The sequence below is a fragment of the Hippopotamus amphibius genome, chromosome 1, assembly GCF_030028045.1.
Source record: "Hippopotamus amphibius kiboko isolate mHipAmp2 chromosome 1, mHipAmp2.hap2, whole genome shotgun sequence".
Taxonomy (NCBI): Eukaryota; Metazoa; Chordata; class Mammalia; order Artiodactyla; family Hippopotamidae; genus Hippopotamus; species Hippopotamus amphibius.
Genome location: NC_080186.1, coordinates 223,960,201 through 223,977,171, shown reverse-complemented (window position 1 = coordinate 223,977,171; position 16,971 = coordinate 223,960,201). Strand labels below are relative to the sequence as shown.

The window sequence follows — 16,971 nt, the reverse complement described above, 5'->3', positions numbered from 1 at the left end:
TGGAAGACTAAAATTAGTCCCTTTTTCTAATCATCACCAGCAAGGTCTCAGTCTGGGGACCGTGTTGAAAAGAGAGAGGCTTGCTATGATAGTGCAAATAAATGAATCACTTATCATGCCTAGAAATTTTCCATTTTTGGAAGAATGTTCTTCTTAAATAGGATTTATTCAGTGCCATACTGCAAACGGTTTTGTTTTTTTCCTAAAAACTCTACTTTTTTAGAACAATTTTGGATTCACAGCAAAATTAAGAGGAAAGTATAGAGATTTTCCAAATAGGTACTCTGTCTCCACACATACATGGCCTCTACCCTGTCAACACCCCCACCAGAGTAGTACCAGAGTGGTTAAACCACCCGAATAGTTAAAACTGGTGAACCTGTGTTGAAAAATCGTAACACCCAAAGTTGATAGTTTGCATTATGGTTTGCTCTTGGTGTTGTGCATTCTGTGGGTTTGGACGAATATATAACAACATATATTCATTGTTATGCCATTAAACAGTATTTTCAGTGCCCTAAAAATCCTCCGTACTCTGTACAGTTTTTTTGGTATGGAGCTTAGAAGTAGTCCATTTACTTACTGCTTTTGGTTAAATATGTTTAGGTCACATTTCATTGTTGTGATTTTAGCATAACAATATATTTGCTCCCTTATTTGTTTTGCGCTCCCAGATAAAACTTGTATATCTTAAGTCATTTAAAATCAATTGCACATACTTGAATTTATATAAACTTTCATTTTGGAATAAGGATGCTTGAAATACAATGTCCAAAGTTTACCATATTTAACAGCCACTTAACTTTTTATGACCTTAACAGAAAATACACCAGATACTTATTTTCACTAAGTGTATTTCACCCAGGGCAGAAGTGAGAGGATATAAATCATTCTGAGTAGTCCAATTGTGTTCAAATCATAATAGTATAAAATAATGAGATCTTGCCTGTTATTTGTGTATGACTCATTCAGTTTTAATGACATTAATAATATTTGTTTGTGTAAAGGTTAATAAATGAAATATTCAAGGAAACTTAGGAAATAATCAAAATTCTTCTCTACCTTGTTTCGACAGCAACTTTTTAACTGTCAGTCTCTACACAAACTCAGTTTGCCAGATAATGATTTAACAACATTACCAGCATCTATTGCAAATCTCATTAATCTCAGGGAACTGGATGTCAGCAAGAATGGTAAGATTTTTTCCCCCTAACTTTTTGTACTTAGAAACATGTATTATTAAAATTTCTATTGGGTTTTAGCAAATAAAAAGATAGAATTTAAAAGTCAGATTGTAGTGTATTATTGTATTAGCTTTCACATGTATAGAAATGATCTATGAGAACTTAAAGTAAGGTGGAGAGTAAGTATAAACAATTTTAAATGACTGTTTAATTAAAATGCTGTGGATACATGCATCTACATATTTATATATCCTTAAATCTATTTTTTAATATATATTTACAGCCCTGTTTGTGATGGTGAGAAACTAGTAACAACTAACTGTAATGTCCATTGTTGATTATACAATTTGATACATCTATAAGAGTGGAATGTAATGTAGCTCCATTAAATTTTTTTTTTTTTATAAATTTATTTATTTATTTTATTGGCTGTGTTGGGTCTTTTTTGCTGTGCATGGGCTTTCTTTAGTTGCAGTGAGTGGGGGCTACTCTTCGTTGTGGTGTGCGGGCTCCTCATTGCCATGGCTTCTCTTGTTGCGGAGCACAGGCTCTAGGTGCGTGGGCTTCAGTAGTTGCAGCACATGGGCTCAAGAGTTGTGGCTCATGGGTTCTAAAGCGCAGGCTTAATAGTTGTGGCACACGGCTTAATTGCTCCATGGCATGTGGGATCTTCCTGGAGCAGGGATCAAACCCATGTCCCCTGCATTGGCAGGCAGATTCTCAACTACTGCACCACCAGGGAAGCCCTCCATTAATATTGATGTAAAATATTTACAGTGTAGTGTTAAAAGTTAAAAAAAAAAGTTGTGCAACATAAGTGGTTTGAACATCAAATATTTATTGAGAGACCACTCTGTGCCAAATACTTTATTAGGAGTTTGAATTACAATTAATGATGAGAAGTAAAGGACATGGTCACTGTTCTCCTGGGGCACACAGTCTTGGTTTTGTTTGTTTAGTTTGATAAACATTGAAGAAAGTGTGGAAGATATATTCCAGAATGTTAAGTGTTTACCTTGGAGGGAGAGAGAAGTAGACACTTAAATTTTAGAAGGAGCATATTATAATATATTGAAATAATGTTGGAATAAGCATTTCCCAAAAGCAAGGAAATCCTTATTTAAAACCACAATATCATTAGCACTCTCAAGAAATTTGACATTACATTTTCCCTGTTGCTGAGTAATGCCCTTTTTAGCTCTTTGCCCATCCTACCCCCATCTTCAAGTTAAAGATCACACATATCATTCATTTGTGTCTCTTTGATCTTTTAAAACCAGGAACAGTTTGCCCATCTTTTTGTGAGATTGTCATTTTTGTAGAGTTCAGGTCAGTTGGTTTTTAATTTATGTGAGTTTTCTTCTCATGATTTTATTTTAGGTAAAATAAATGCCCTCAGCTTGAAACTTCTCTTTAAGGGCAGATTGAAATTTGCTTCCATTCCTTGTGCTTAATAGAGTGGCAAGTATGCTTGATAAATTCCAAAGTAAATGAACTTGATCCATTACCATTGTAGCTCTGCATATGCTGACAGTGAAGTATCATTATAGAACTTTGGAGCTTTTGTGACATTAGAGGTTATCAGGTGTAACCTTCCACTCCAGGGATGTATCTTTTCTACTTCTTGGTCTTTTAAAATGGGAGATGTTAAGGTGTAAGGAAAGAGACTGAAATAATCTAGGTGTTATTGACAAAACTGTATGCACCTGGGAAAGGCTAGTAACCCATGTTACTAGCCTTCATGTTATGAAAGTATTACTTGGCTCAATAATGAACATGCTTACATATGTCCTCCTGAAAAGGCAGTGACTCCAGACTTATTACTCTAAATTGCAAATGGTGCCGTTATGGCCCTGCAGCATCGTTAAATTAATATCTTAGACTTGCATGCAACTTCTTAAAGAATAATGTGTTAAGTTATGACAACCTGTTGGACTGTAGTGTTTCTCTTTTTTTTTCATTCTAGTTTCAGCAGTTCCTTGTTGCTTTTATTGCAAACCTGCTTTGTACAATTCTGTCAGCCTGTGAGTGTTTTTGAGGATTTGGAGATAATTTTTATGTGACCAAAAGATTTAGGATAAGCGCTTAAGTATTCTGCCCTGAACGAGAATGGCATTAGCTTTGTTGCCAACAAAACCTTACAATTTATTTTCATTAAAAATTGCTGATTTATCTATTCTTTTCTTCTTTTTCTGTGTGATCTCATCTGTTTTTTAGAATCAGTCCCTTGCCTTTTACTAGTTTCCTTGGTTTTTTTTCTCCTTTTGGTCTTAAACTGATGTCTAAATGCATTTCATTGATGGTGAACAAAGCTAGCGAGGAGAGACAAAATATGCTACTGTCGAAACTGTTAACCTTGACTGATAAAAATTCTAGTACTCCTAATTCCTAATCTAATAGTCATCATCATAACTGATGTAATTAACCCACTTTACTTTTAGAGAGTTGAGATTATTTTAATTAACTTGTAATATGTAACCCTAAACTGTATGCTTATACAAGTTTACGGTATTATTATTATTTTTTGGCTGTGCCTCGTGGCTTGTGGAATCTCAGTTCCCCGACCAGGAGCTTAACCTGGGCCACGGCATTGAAAGCCTGGAATCCTAACTGCTAGGCCACCAGGGAACTCCAAGTCTACGTTATTGAAAACAAGAAAATAGCATGCATGTTATAGATTGATGTGGTTGGTTATGAGGAATTTGAGTTTTGTTAGTTACATATTTAAGTAACAACTTGCTTAAAAGAAAGGATAGCACGCTAAATGAAAGTAGTGTTTATCAGATTTTGGAATTATTAAAATTACAGTTAGTATTAAGATGACCACTATGTTAGCGATAGATGAAAGTTTCATCTCATATTCTGAATGAGAAAATAGAATTACCCCTAAATTTTTTCTCTGTTACAACATCTTGTGTTAAATCTTACATAAGATGCTTTAATCTTGTATCCAAGCTCTAGTATTTTCTCCTTTTAGGTGTTTTTTTATCAGTTCAGACTAGTAATATTCTAGTATATCTTAATATACCAGATGCTGTTTTTCATATTTATTGTCTATATACCCTGCTTGGAAGGAGGCAGGAAACATTGTGGCATACTTTATTAGTATTTCAGCAAGCTGTATTTATTTAAAAGCACTTGTTTTAGGATTTTTACTTTGACATTTTCTTAGTTTCTGATTTTTCACATATTTCTTCCAATGTTTTTCAGCTGGCCAAGTAATATGGTTTAGTGATTAAAACATTTATTTAGAAGAATTTTACTCTAATTATTGCTTCTTTGTTTATTTGCCCCTTTGTTATGTTGGGGAATTAATTATGATTCTCAGTTAGACTATACATATTATTGATATTACCACTTCCCATCCTGCCTCATGAAACTGCTAACCACATTGTGGACCAATCTGTGTATTCGAGGTATATAAATTTAAGGCATTAATGTTTGTCTTCATTGTTGTAAGGAATTCATTGTCTTATCATTTATATTCTGTGATAAAACTAGAGTGTTAATTCATGAGTCTTAATTTGCTCTTCCTTTTCATGTCTAAAGTTTTGGTTTATTGTTAGCTTTTTAAAGAAATGAAAAGCTCACTAAACTGCTATCCCAAGCTATTGCAAATAGCAACTGGTGTTAGAGAAATTATCGTCTGTTGTGTTCAAATGTCTTCTTGAGAAGACCAATAGAGATGATGATTGAAACAATTTGCAAAGGGGTTCATCGGGAAAGCTAATGGGGAGGAGAGAGGAGCAGTGAAGGCTGTCCAGGTGTTAATTCTCTCCGTATAAGCACACTGAATGAAAGCTGGGAATTGTAAGGCAAAGAAACCAGAAAGAGTAACTTAGATCTTTCTATCTGACATGGGAATGCTAGAGAGCTTTTTTTGTTGTTGTTTTATATATTTTTTTAAGGTGTTGTTGTTGTTGTTGTTGTTCCTGATATGGACCATTTTTATTTTTTATTTTTCAATTTTTTAATTTTTAAAAAAATTTATTTATTTATTGGCTGTGTTGGGTCTTCGATGCTGTGTGCGGGTCTTCTTGGCTCTAGAGCGCAGGCTCAGTAGATGTGGCGCATGGGCTTAGTTGCTCCACAGCATGTGGGGTCTTCGGGCCCAGGGCTTGAACCCATGTCTCCTGCATTGGCAAGTGGACTCCCAACCACTGCGCCACCAGGGAAGTCCCTGTTAGAGAGGTTAGTCAGGCCTTTTTTTTTTTCTCTTTTGAATTGAGTCCAAAAGTCCAGAAAGAATGGGTTGAAAGTTTGTGGGTCAAAACAGAAAGCAGTTCCATGAGCCTGAGAAAATCTGATGATTGGGGGCAAAATGCTTAAAAAGGCTCTTCACTTTAAGTTCCAAGCAGTTATATTGATTACAGCGAAATTATAGATTGCTGGGGAAGTCACTATTTTTCTGTTTTAAAATTTCTGAAATGGTTAATTTGCTTAAGAGTTAATGTTAAGTTCAGCTGTTTTAATAAATCAGCATGTTTAAGATTATGAAAGAAGAAGAACGATGTGTTAAACTGACATGAAACTTTAAAAATGTAGGCTGGTGGTAACTGGTCACTGCTAAGTGTATTGTTAATGTGGACTGTAAGTGGGGTGTGCAGTCATTGTGCCTTACCACACGCCTTACCACTCACTGTGTTATGCCTGATCCCCTAGCCAATATAATCGTTTGAGTTTGCAATTTCTGGTTTAGACTGTTTTGATTGGAACTCAGTGTTACATTCTGTACTGTTTATTACCATAGCCTTTAAAATATGGAAACAATAAGGAACCACTATTAACTTACATTGTACATTTAGGGCATTGGAGGAATGCTGATGCCCTCCAAGCAGAGATCTCTGGGATTACATGTGATTGAGCCATGGGGATGGAAGCAGAGTCTCAGAGGATGCTAAAAGACTTATGATAGGATTTGGGCTTGTACTTGGTGATTGGAAGAGGGTTTAAGAATATGAGGGTTTACTATGGATGGAACGCTGTCAAGAAGTAGTAGTAATTCTGTGATTGAGAATATTAATAAATCTTATCTAGAGAGGGCAGATGAGAGCAAGGCTAAAGCTATAATCAGTAAAGAAGCAGCAGTCACTCATTAGGAGAAGGGGTGGCTTGGATAAGGTTCATATTTTACCTTTGTCAAGGCATGATTACCAATTTGTTTTTTTGTCTTGATCTGTCATATTTAAAGAATGGCCTTGTCTAATATTGGTATTCTGTAAAATTTCTTATTTCAACAGGAATATACCAGGGCCTCCCTTTGAATGCAATTTTTTCAGTGTAAGACAAGGAGTAGCTGATAGGCCAGTTCCTAGATTTCAGGAGGTATTTTATCTTTCTCATCAGTAAAGGGAGAACTCTACTTTAACCAAAATAGATTAATATGAGGATAGCTGTGTTTTATAGTATCTTCATTTTATTAACTTTTAGCAGCAGAATCAAATTCTTATAAAAAGAGTGTATGACAAAGAAGAAACACTATCAAAGTCAAGCGAGAATGAAAAAGGAACAGGTAGTTGAAATTGTTAGAGAATTAAGGAGTAACTCATGATAGAATTCAGGTTCTGCATACTTTATTTATGTATGAGGATAAAAAGAACCATCTTTGGAGACAAGCTAACACAAGCATTGAGGGTAGGCGTTATTGAGAAAGTGACTTGAGCCAAGAACCTGAGGAAGTGAGGAAGTTAGTCATGTAGCTTTCTAAGGTAAGAATGTACCAGAAAGAAGAAAAAAAAAATGTACCAGAAAGAAGAAACAGCAGTGTAGTTTGTAAGGTGTGAGTGTCCATAGCATGTAAGAGAAACTGAAGGCTATGATAGCTAAATCATAGTGAGCAAGATGGGAGAGTGATAGGAATAGAGGTCAGAAAGGTAGGGATTTGGAGCAGCAGATAATGTAGAGCCTTGTAGGCATTTGTTTGTACTTTGACATTTACTCTCAGTGAAATGGAATCACTTGGAAGGGTTTCAAGTCAAGTCATTCAGAGCATGAAATGACTTGCATTTTAAAGGTTTACTCTGGTTAGGGTGAAAAGTAACTAGTTTAGGTGCTATTTCAGTCACCTCTAGTGATAGTGGTGGAAGTAGTGAGATGTAGACAGACTCTAATATATTTGAAGGTTGAGTCAGCAAGATTTCATGATAGTTTGGATGTGGGGTATGAGATAAGAGTCAAGATGATCTCAGTTACATTGGTCTATGCATGTGGAAGGATAGTTGCTGCCAGCTGAGATGGGGACAGCTCGTACTTTTTAGTAGAAAAAAAAATCAGGAGCTCATTTTTGGACTTGTTATATTTAAGATAAGATATCCAGATGTTCATAGGGGTTTGGAGTTCAGTCAAAAGGGAAAAGTGCTAGCTATACATATTTGGGAGTTGCCAGCATATAGATGGTATATAGATTAGATAGTCAACAAGGGCATGAGTATGAAAAAGGCCTAGAGAATGAGCCTTGGTGGCAACCCAACATTAAGAGATGTGGAGGAAGGAGAGAAAGGTATAAAAGATACTGAGAAGGAACACTACTGAGGAAGGAAGGAAGGAAACCAATAGAATGAAAATATTTGTTTTTCTTGCTACATTTTAGCTTTCAAGAAAAAGAACTATGTCTCAGTATCTATAGTTAATAGCATAGTGTCTGACTCTTTCTGTGTATTAGTTGGTACATATTTGCTGAATAACAGAGAATAGGTAATTTCAGTTTGGGACATGTTTTATTTAAGGTATCTGACCAATACCTAGAGGGCATTTGAAAATTCTTATTTGGAGTTAAGGAGAGGGAAGGGAACCGGAGATACAGATTTGGAACCTGAACATGTATATGGTAAGAATGGAAGTCACAGTGAATACACTGCTAGCAATTTGTAAAAGCTGGAATCCAGTGAATACTTCAGAACTACTTGCTTAGGGAAAAATTACTACCGTGTATCTGAAATTAGAGTTACTATTTCACAGATATTGATTGGTTAATTTTTATAAACCACATGCTATTAAATAAAGTACTTTAAAAATGAAAAATATGAAGTATATATATTTGTGAAAGATGATATAAATGTTACTTTCCATTAAACATTAAAATTGCAGAAGTCAAATATAAAACTCTTAAAATTATCTTTCTCCACATAAAATTTTAGGTCAGTAGATAGACTGTTTTGCGTACTAAAAATATTACAGCTCTTGCAATAATATCATTTATATAGACTATTGCAAGATATATTATGGACTTTAATAAAAGCCACTGAAATGAAGTCAGGCTCTAATGAGGACAGCATAGAATGTCCTCCTCCTGCCTTTCCTCTAGATGTGGAATTTATTTTTTAAGTATATGGTAAGAATTATACACCACAATCAAGGGGGACTCATTCTGGACACTCAAGACTGGTTTAATATTTGAAAATCAATGTTATTCAACATATCAATAGGAATATAATGAACTTGGTAATTCTGTTTCTTGGTGTTTACTCAAGAGAAATGAAATACATGTTATTTGAAATGAAATATAGTGATTTTTTTTGTTTTAAGTTCATAGCACCTTTTTCATAATAATTGAAGCCTCTTTCCTTTTTTTGCCCTATTCTTGTGTCTCCCACATCTGCCACGGGAGCCCTGCTGCTACCAGATATCCCTTAGGCCCTGCCACCACCCCCATAAAAATATACATAGCCATTTTCAACAAAGGGATGCTATTTTAATGTTTTAGGAGAGTTATTTTAATGCATCCTCAGTAGAATTATCACTTGACAAATCATTTATTAGTTGAAGAACTGATAAGAATTTAACTGCTAAATTTACATGATTCAGTAACAGTAAATATTTTGGATGTAAATAAATGAGAGAAAAGAAAGAAGAAAAATTAGTAAAAAATATGGACGGTATTATTAACAGGTAAGTCAAATTTAACAAGAATTGTTGTACAAAAGTACTAAGTAGTTACATGTGTTTAGAATAGAGAATTGAGTCAGTCTATTAGCAGTAATATAAGAAGCATACAGATACTATTAATTCATTGTATAAATGCCCTAAAATGTATATTTGAAGTGTTAAATGTCCAGGTAAAGGAATGCTTTATAGATCAGTAGTTCCATTTTGGGGACTTGTAATAGAGTTGTCAAGTTTTTATTTCACCATTAAGAAAAGTCCTGTCCCTTACTCCCTCCAAAAAACCACATCTCTCGCATCCCTGTTACCATAATTTTATTTAAAACTGACTTTTCACTCAAAAGAAAATGAATGCTATAAAGCCACTAAAGTTTAAAACGTAGATGAAATGAAAAATTTCCAAAATCAAGAAGGAGAAAACTGAAAATATGAAATCAAATTAGTAGTCAGAAAAACTATTAGACCTAATTTTAGGGGCAAGTTTGACCAAACCTTCATGGAATGGGATAATTCTTAATTTAGAAAATCTATTCTAGAGATTAGAAAGGGAGGAAAGTACTCGACTCAGTTTATACGGGTAATAAAACTTTAATAACAAAAATAGATAAAGACTATTTAAATTGAAATGTTGGAAATTCTCTGCTGGGATAACAGGAGTGGCTCTGCTGTAGATCTCATCCTCGATCAGGCCAGCCGAGGCATCCCAGGCATGTCCTCATAGGACAGTAAGAGGAATCTGAGATCTAGTGGAAATTAGGTAGGGCTTTTTTAAACCCTTGATTTCATCAATTGTGCTAACATTTCAGTGGCCAGAGCAAAACAGATGGCTGAGCCCAGAATCAGGATTAGGGAAATTATACTTCACATTTTGATGGGAGGAGCTGGTACAGCACATTGCAGAGAGTGGTAACATGGAGTGAGATCATAAATGTAATCCATCTATCACACATATCTAGAAATGAACTTAACAAGAAATGTGTAGTATGAGCTAAACAGGAAGAACATAAAACTGTGGAATAGGTCAGTGGAAGAGCGTAACAGAAAAGACTGTCCAGAAACATAACCATATGAGAATTTGGAATATGACAGACAGAAATGCCTCTACAAATCAACGGAATAAGGAAAACAAATATTTCATACAGTGTTTTTATATGGGAAATAGTAAAAACAAAGAGAGCCTTACTTCACAGTATGTACTAAAATAAATTGCAGATAAACTAATATGAAAAACAAAAATTACAGTTATTAGAAAATGTAGGAAAATATTTTTATGACTTTGGAGTAGAAAAGATGTCTTATTCAAATATTAAAAGCACAACAGTAAAGGGATGAAATTTCTACATGACAAAATATAAAATAAAAATTCATAACAGGCTGTGAGGAAACATTTGGTATACTAGTATTTCTAAAGAATGCTTACAAACAATAATTAAAAGATAATCCAATAAAAAATGTACAAGGAACAGAGAATTCAAAGAAGAAGAAATAAAAATGATCAGTAGGAAGCAATGCAGATGTCCATCAGCAGACAAATTGGATAGAGAAGACATACTTTATATATGTGTGTGTGTGCGTGCACATGCGTGCAATACAATATTAATCAGCTATAAAAAAGACTGTCATTCTGCCATTTGCAGCAATGTGGATGGACCTAGAGAATTTTTTTTTTTTTTAATTTACTTCTGGCTGTGTCACGCAGCATTCAGGAACTTAGTTCAATCTTAGTTCCCTGACCAGGGATCTAACTCATGCCCCCTGCAATGGAAGCGCAGAGTCTTAACCAGTGGACCACCAGGGAGGTCCCGTTTTTTAATTTTTTAATTTCAAGTAAGTGATTTACAATGTTGTGTTAGTTTCAGGTACAGCAAAGTGATTCATACACACGTAAATTTTATTTTACTCTTTTACATGTAGCTGTCCAGTTTTCCCAGCAGCACTTATCGAAGAGACTGTCTTTTGTTTCCGTTGTATATTCTTGCCTCTTTTGTTATAGATTAATTGACCATAGGTGTGTAGGTTTATTTCTGGGCTTTCTATCTTGTTCCATTGATCTGTATTTCTGTTTTTGTGCCAGTATCATACTGTTTTGATTACTGTAGTTTTGTAGTATAGTCTGAAGTCAGGGAACTTGATTCCTCCAGCAAGGGGAAAGGGGCAAGATAAGGGCATGAGATTAAGAAATATGATCTACTATGTATGAAATAGGCCAATATCAAGGATATATTGTACAGCACAGGGAATTATAGCCATTACCTTGTAATAACCTTTTTTTTTTTTATTACTTTTTTCATTTTTTAAGCTCTAATTTTTTCCTTGTAATAACTTTTTTTTTTTTTTTGGCACACGGGCTTAGTTGCTCCGTGGCATGTGGGATCTTCCTGGAGCTGGGATCGAACTCGTGACCTCTGCATTGGCAGGCGGACTCTTAACCACTGCGCCACCTAGGAAGCCCTCCTTGTAATAACTTTTAATGAAGTATTATCTTTAAAAAAAATACTGAATCTCTATTCTGTAACCTAAAACTTATGTAATGTTGTGAATCAGCTGTACTTCAATTTAAATAGATCAGTAAACACATGAAAATGTGTTCATCTATCTCTAGGAAATGTCAGGAAAATATCTAGTTTTAATTAATATTTTTATTATTTCTGGTGAGGTTCAACCCTTATACTGGCAAAAAGTAAAGACATCAAATGTCAACAAGAATATAAGTAGGTATTGTAGTATGAAAATTGGTATTAGAAATTATCTAGTGACACTGATAACTATGTGCCATGTCCTATTCCACTAGTTAACAAGAGAGGCAAAGGTTTTCCCCTCACAAAGCATGTACTCTTAGTGGTGCCTGATGAGCAAGCTTCTAAAGATAGGTAAATATATCTTAGTCTGCTTTACATTGTGCTGTGTATCTCTGGGTTTTCATATATTTTTCCACCTCTATGTTTCAGAATGGCTAGTTTCTGTTGCCACGTCTTCTTGTCTCACTGACATTTTCTGCTACAGTGACTAATTTTTTAATCCTGTCCTGTGAATTTTTCATTCAAATATTGTATTTATCATTTGTAAAGTTTCCACTTTTCACATTTAATATTTTCCTCCCCATTTTGTTCATTTTTTCCCTTTAAGTACAGTGACTGTTTTTTCTTTTCTTTGTTTAATTAATTGACTGCGTTGGGTCTTTGTTGCTGCATGCGGACTTTCTCTAGTCACGGTGAGCAGGGGCTACTCTTCATTGTGGTGCACAGGCTTCTTATAGCGGTGGCATCTCTTGTTGTGGAGCATGGGCTCTAGGCTCTTGGGCTTCAGTAGTTGTGGCATGTATACTCAATAGTTGTGGCTCACGGGCTGTAGAGCTCAGGCTCAGTAGTTGTGGCACATGGGCTTCGTTGCTCCGCAGCGTGTGAGATATTCCCGGACCAGGATCAAAGCAGTGTCCCCTGCGTTGGCAAGTGGATTCTTAACCATTGTGCCACCATGGAAGCCCACAATAGCTGTTTTAAAGTCCTTTTTCGTTCATCTTGTTATCTAAGTAGAGAGAATAATACAGTAAACCTGATGTGCCTACCAGTCAGCTTCAAAATTTATCAACATGTTTTATTTTCATTTATACCTCCTATATTGCCACCTCTGATTAAGGCAAATCAGACAGCTCTTTTCATGTATAAATATTTCAAGTGAAACTCTCTATTATCACACTTTAAAAAAAAAGCTAACAGTAGTTCATTAATATCATTAGATATCCATCAATATTAACATTTTCTGATTTGAAGCTTTACATGAACTCCATAAATTCCAGCAAAAGTTCCTTAAACTAAAATTGAAAAAAAAAATCATCTCGACACTGTTAGGGAAATTGAATTTTAATAAAACAACAATAATAAAATCTTTCCTTAAGGAATCATTGAGCCCAGGTTTTTTTAATTGAAATTTTTATTGAGATAATTGTAGATTCACATGCAGTTTTAAGAAACATTACAGAATGGGACTCTTGTACTCATCACCTAGTTTCCCCCAGTGGTAATATTTGCAATTATTATAGAATAGTAATGATACTGACATTGATACAGTCCCCCAGTCTAACTTAGGTTTTTCCAGTTTATGTGTGTGCGCGCGCGTGTGTGTGTAGTAGGTTTGGATATTTACTACAGTCAGTTCTCTTTGATCTCCTCTTATCTAGGTAGTTCTTTAGTTTTCCTTTGTCTTTATCTTTTTTGACCTAGAGAGTTTTGAAGACTACTGGCCAGCTATATAGGAGTTCCCTGAATTTGGGTTTGTTTGATGTTTGTTTGTGATTAAATTCAGATTGGGTATTTGGGACAAGAATACAGCAGTAGATGTTGCGCCCCTTCTCAGTGCATCTTAAGATTGGTTAGCCATTGGTTAACCCATGATGATGTGGTTAGCTGCTGATGCTAACTTTGAAACAGTTTAAGTGGTGTCTGTGAGATTTATTCACTTTTTCCCCTCTTAAAATTAGTAAGTATTTTCGGGGGAGAAACTTTGAGACTTTATAAATGTATACTGTTTTTCTTCATTCTTTCATCCACTAATTTCAGCATCCATTGATGAGTTTTGACTGGTCAGTTATTACTGTAGTATTTGCCAGTTGATGATTTTGTATCATTCATTTTTCATCATCTGAAATTCTATACTTGGCACTGTGGCAGACTTGCTTAGAATCATACATCAGTGAAGTTGAAAGAGCCTTAAATGATCCTCTAGTGTCAACCTTTTTTAATAATCATATTGTGTTAGTGGAGGAATGAGCCTTATAACACGGTATTTTTGGAATATTTTTTAAAGTTACTAATTAGCATTCCTCTAAACTAAATTACAACTGTACTACTTAAAGTTTCTCCGTGGATTGTTGCTAGTTCAGAAATTTTTGTTGCTATATTTTTGCTGAGATAAATTGAAGGGATAAGATTAAGTGCTTAGAAACTTCTACCATAATTTGACTTGCCACATTTGTGTTACTTCTACCATAATTTGACTTGCCACATTTGTGTTGTAGTTTACAAAAGTAAAGTGTACAACTGCCTCAGGGATATCTGCTGGCATATCTGATACATACTGTCTACCTCTTCTGTCTTCAGCTTTGCTTTCAGCTTTGTTATCCTATATGTACTGGGGCCAGCTCAATCTGGATCCCAGCATTTAAAAAGTAATGCTTCTTTTACACACATTACTATATAAAAAACAGATAACCAATGAGGGCCTTAATACCCTGTAATGACCTTTATGGGAAAAGAATCTAAAAAAGAGTGGATAAATGTATATGTATAACTGATTTACTTTACTGTACCGCAGAAACTAACACAATATTGTAAATCAACTATACTCCAATAAAAATTTTTAAAAAAGCCTCTTTTTATGTGAAAAAAAACAGAAAGAATGCTAACTGTTCTGAATGTTGGGTCCTTAACACCACATAAAGAAGGCAGTGATTTTCAGAACAGCTGGGGGAAGGAAGGGAAGATAAAACTAAGCAAGATAATTAATTAGCAATAGTTAAAAAGAGGCAAAAGAGAAATTGTTGAGGTGGTTCTGTTGCATTTGACATTGGTGTCAATTTATAAAGGTTCTGCTCAGTTGGTTAAGTTTGAATCTGCAAAATGTACATTAATTATTAATATTGTTAATGATTTTCTCCTTTGTAATAGATTCTTTTCACCTGATCATTAATTATTTGTTCATTTTCTAGGAATACAGGAGTTTCCAGAAAATATAAAAAATTGTAAAGTTTTGACAGTCGTGGAGGCCAGTGTAAATCCTATTTCCAAGTAAGTTCTTCTCTGTTGAATTAAAAGTTACCTTTGTGGGACTTCCCTGGTGCTGCAGTGGTTAAGAATTCGCCAGCCAACGCAGGGGACATGGGTTCTATCCCTGGTCCGGGAAGATCCCACATACTGCAGAGCAACTTAAGCCTGTGCGCCACAACTGTTGAGCCTGTGCTTTAGAGCCTGCGAGCATACATGCCACTACTACTGAAGCCTGAGCGCCTAGAGCCCGTGCTCCTCAACAAGAGGAGCCACTGCAGTGAGAAGCCTGAGCACCACAAAGAAGAGTAGCTCCTGCTCTCCGCAACTAAAGAAAGTCCACGTGCAGCAACGAAGACCCAATACAGCCTGAATAAATAAATAAATAAATAAATAAATAAACAAATAAATAAAGTTACCTTTGTGAATAAAGCAACTATGATATAGTAGAAAACTACTTCCTACATTTTAATGAACAGTTAATATCAATCTTAAATCTATACAAAATTTTAGTTTTAGATAAAAAAGGAGCCTTTAATTACTCTTTCTGACCTCATATGTTACAAAGGTAGATTTGACATCCATACAGATAATGCAGGTGCTTTTCTCCAAGTCTCACAAATAGTTAATGTCAGAAATGAGACTAGAATACAGGTTTCCTAGCTCAGTGTTACTTGCATAATATAAGAATGTCTTCACCGGCAAATTCAACGTGTGGCGCACTCAAACTGTTGAAAATAATAAAAGAAACCAAAAGGTCAGAAAGGTAAAAACAACAAAAAAAGGGAAAAGCCATGTGATTGGTTGTACTATATACCAGAGGTCACATATATTCTTTTGTGTTGGTAATGGCTTTAAGCAGAATGCTTTCTTAGCACCAAAGCTGTTAAATTTTGCAGAGGTGGAATGATGAAGCAGAAGATGTATAAAGCATAGCTTAGCATAGCTAAGTTGAAAGTTGAAACCAGCTTTCACACATTACAATATTGTATTTAATGAGTTTTTCCAGACATAGGCAAACATGTAAAGGACAAAAGATGATGCTTTACCTTCATCTGAAAATACTGCTGTAGCGTCAAGTTCTAGATCTGTAATTTCTTTTGCAAGCCAGAGGAAGTAAAAGTAAAGCTATTTATAGGTTCTTACATGGTAAAGTTGTTTATAAGCTTCTTATGATCTTAAGTATCATTCAGTTTTTAATATTATTTCTTCCCATTTGATCATTATAAAATTATACAATCTTTATTTGGTTATTTAGGGACTAAATATTGAAATTGAAAATAATCTAAAGCAGTGTTTCTCAAATGGGGACAATTTTGCTCTTATGGTTATTTGGTAAATTCTGGAGACATTTTTGGTTTTCACAACTTGTGGTGGCCAGTGCTGCTGGCTTCTAGTGAGTTAAAGGTTAGGATTGCTGTTAAATATCCTACAGTGCAGAAAACAGCCTCCTAACAACACAAAATCATCTAGCCCCAAAAGTCAGTACTGTCAAAGTTTAGAATTCTTTAGCCCTTTGGATTGATGTTAGATAAGGTGAATTTCACGAGTGCCTGCTGATGTCATAGTCATGGCCTGAATACATTTCTGTGTGGGTGGCTCGTTCATAGTTGACTGTTATGTGCAGATTTTATCTTACTGAGGCAAGTATTGTCACACTTCCTTTTTACAGAATGATGAAGGTGTAAACATTGAAACAGGTAAGTTATTATAAAAAGCAAATTGCAGTTTGAGGATCACTCATAAAATTAAAGAGGTGACTGTTATCTGTTAAGAGCATATGTTGGTTAGACAGTTTCTTAGACAGACTTTAATGAGACCAAAATTCTGTATATGAATTAAATTTAAATTCTGGTATATTTTACATAGGCTTCCTGATGGATTTTCTCAGCTGTTAAACCTAACCCAGTTATATCTGAATGACGCTTTCCTTGAGTTCTTGCCAGCTAATTTTGGCAGGTAAGTTATAGTTTCTTCTAAAACCTTCTATTGTTAGCTCTTGTAAAGTTTATGAAACTACAAGTTGCTTTAGTAATACTATTAATTACAATTTCATAGGCTCTTTTTTGTAATTATTTCCAAGCATTGTAGTTTTTACAGTTTCTTCAGAACTTGTTATTTTGGCTTGGAATTTATTTTCCCAAGTA

The 16,971-nt window shown here is 34.9% G+C and overlaps 1 protein-coding gene across 10 annotated transcripts in view; it reads left to right on the top strand.

Annotated features, from left to right (window-relative positions):
* The window catches only part of ERBIN (erbb2 interacting protein), a 114,112-nt gene that overhangs the window by 39,051 nt on the left and 58,090 nt on the right, over window positions 1–16,971 (top strand). For all 10 annotated transcript variants that reach the window (XM_057742230.1, XM_057742175.1, XM_057742250.1 and 7 more), the window contains exons 4-6: window positions 1,076–1,193; window positions 14,770–14,848; window positions 16,694–16,783. In XM_057742230.1, the coding sequence (XP_057598213.1) occupies window positions 1,076–1,193; window positions 14,770–14,848; window positions 16,694–16,783 (287 nt within the window). The remainder of the gene's footprint in view (window positions 1–1,075; window positions 1,194–14,769; window positions 14,849–16,693; window positions 16,784–16,971) is intronic.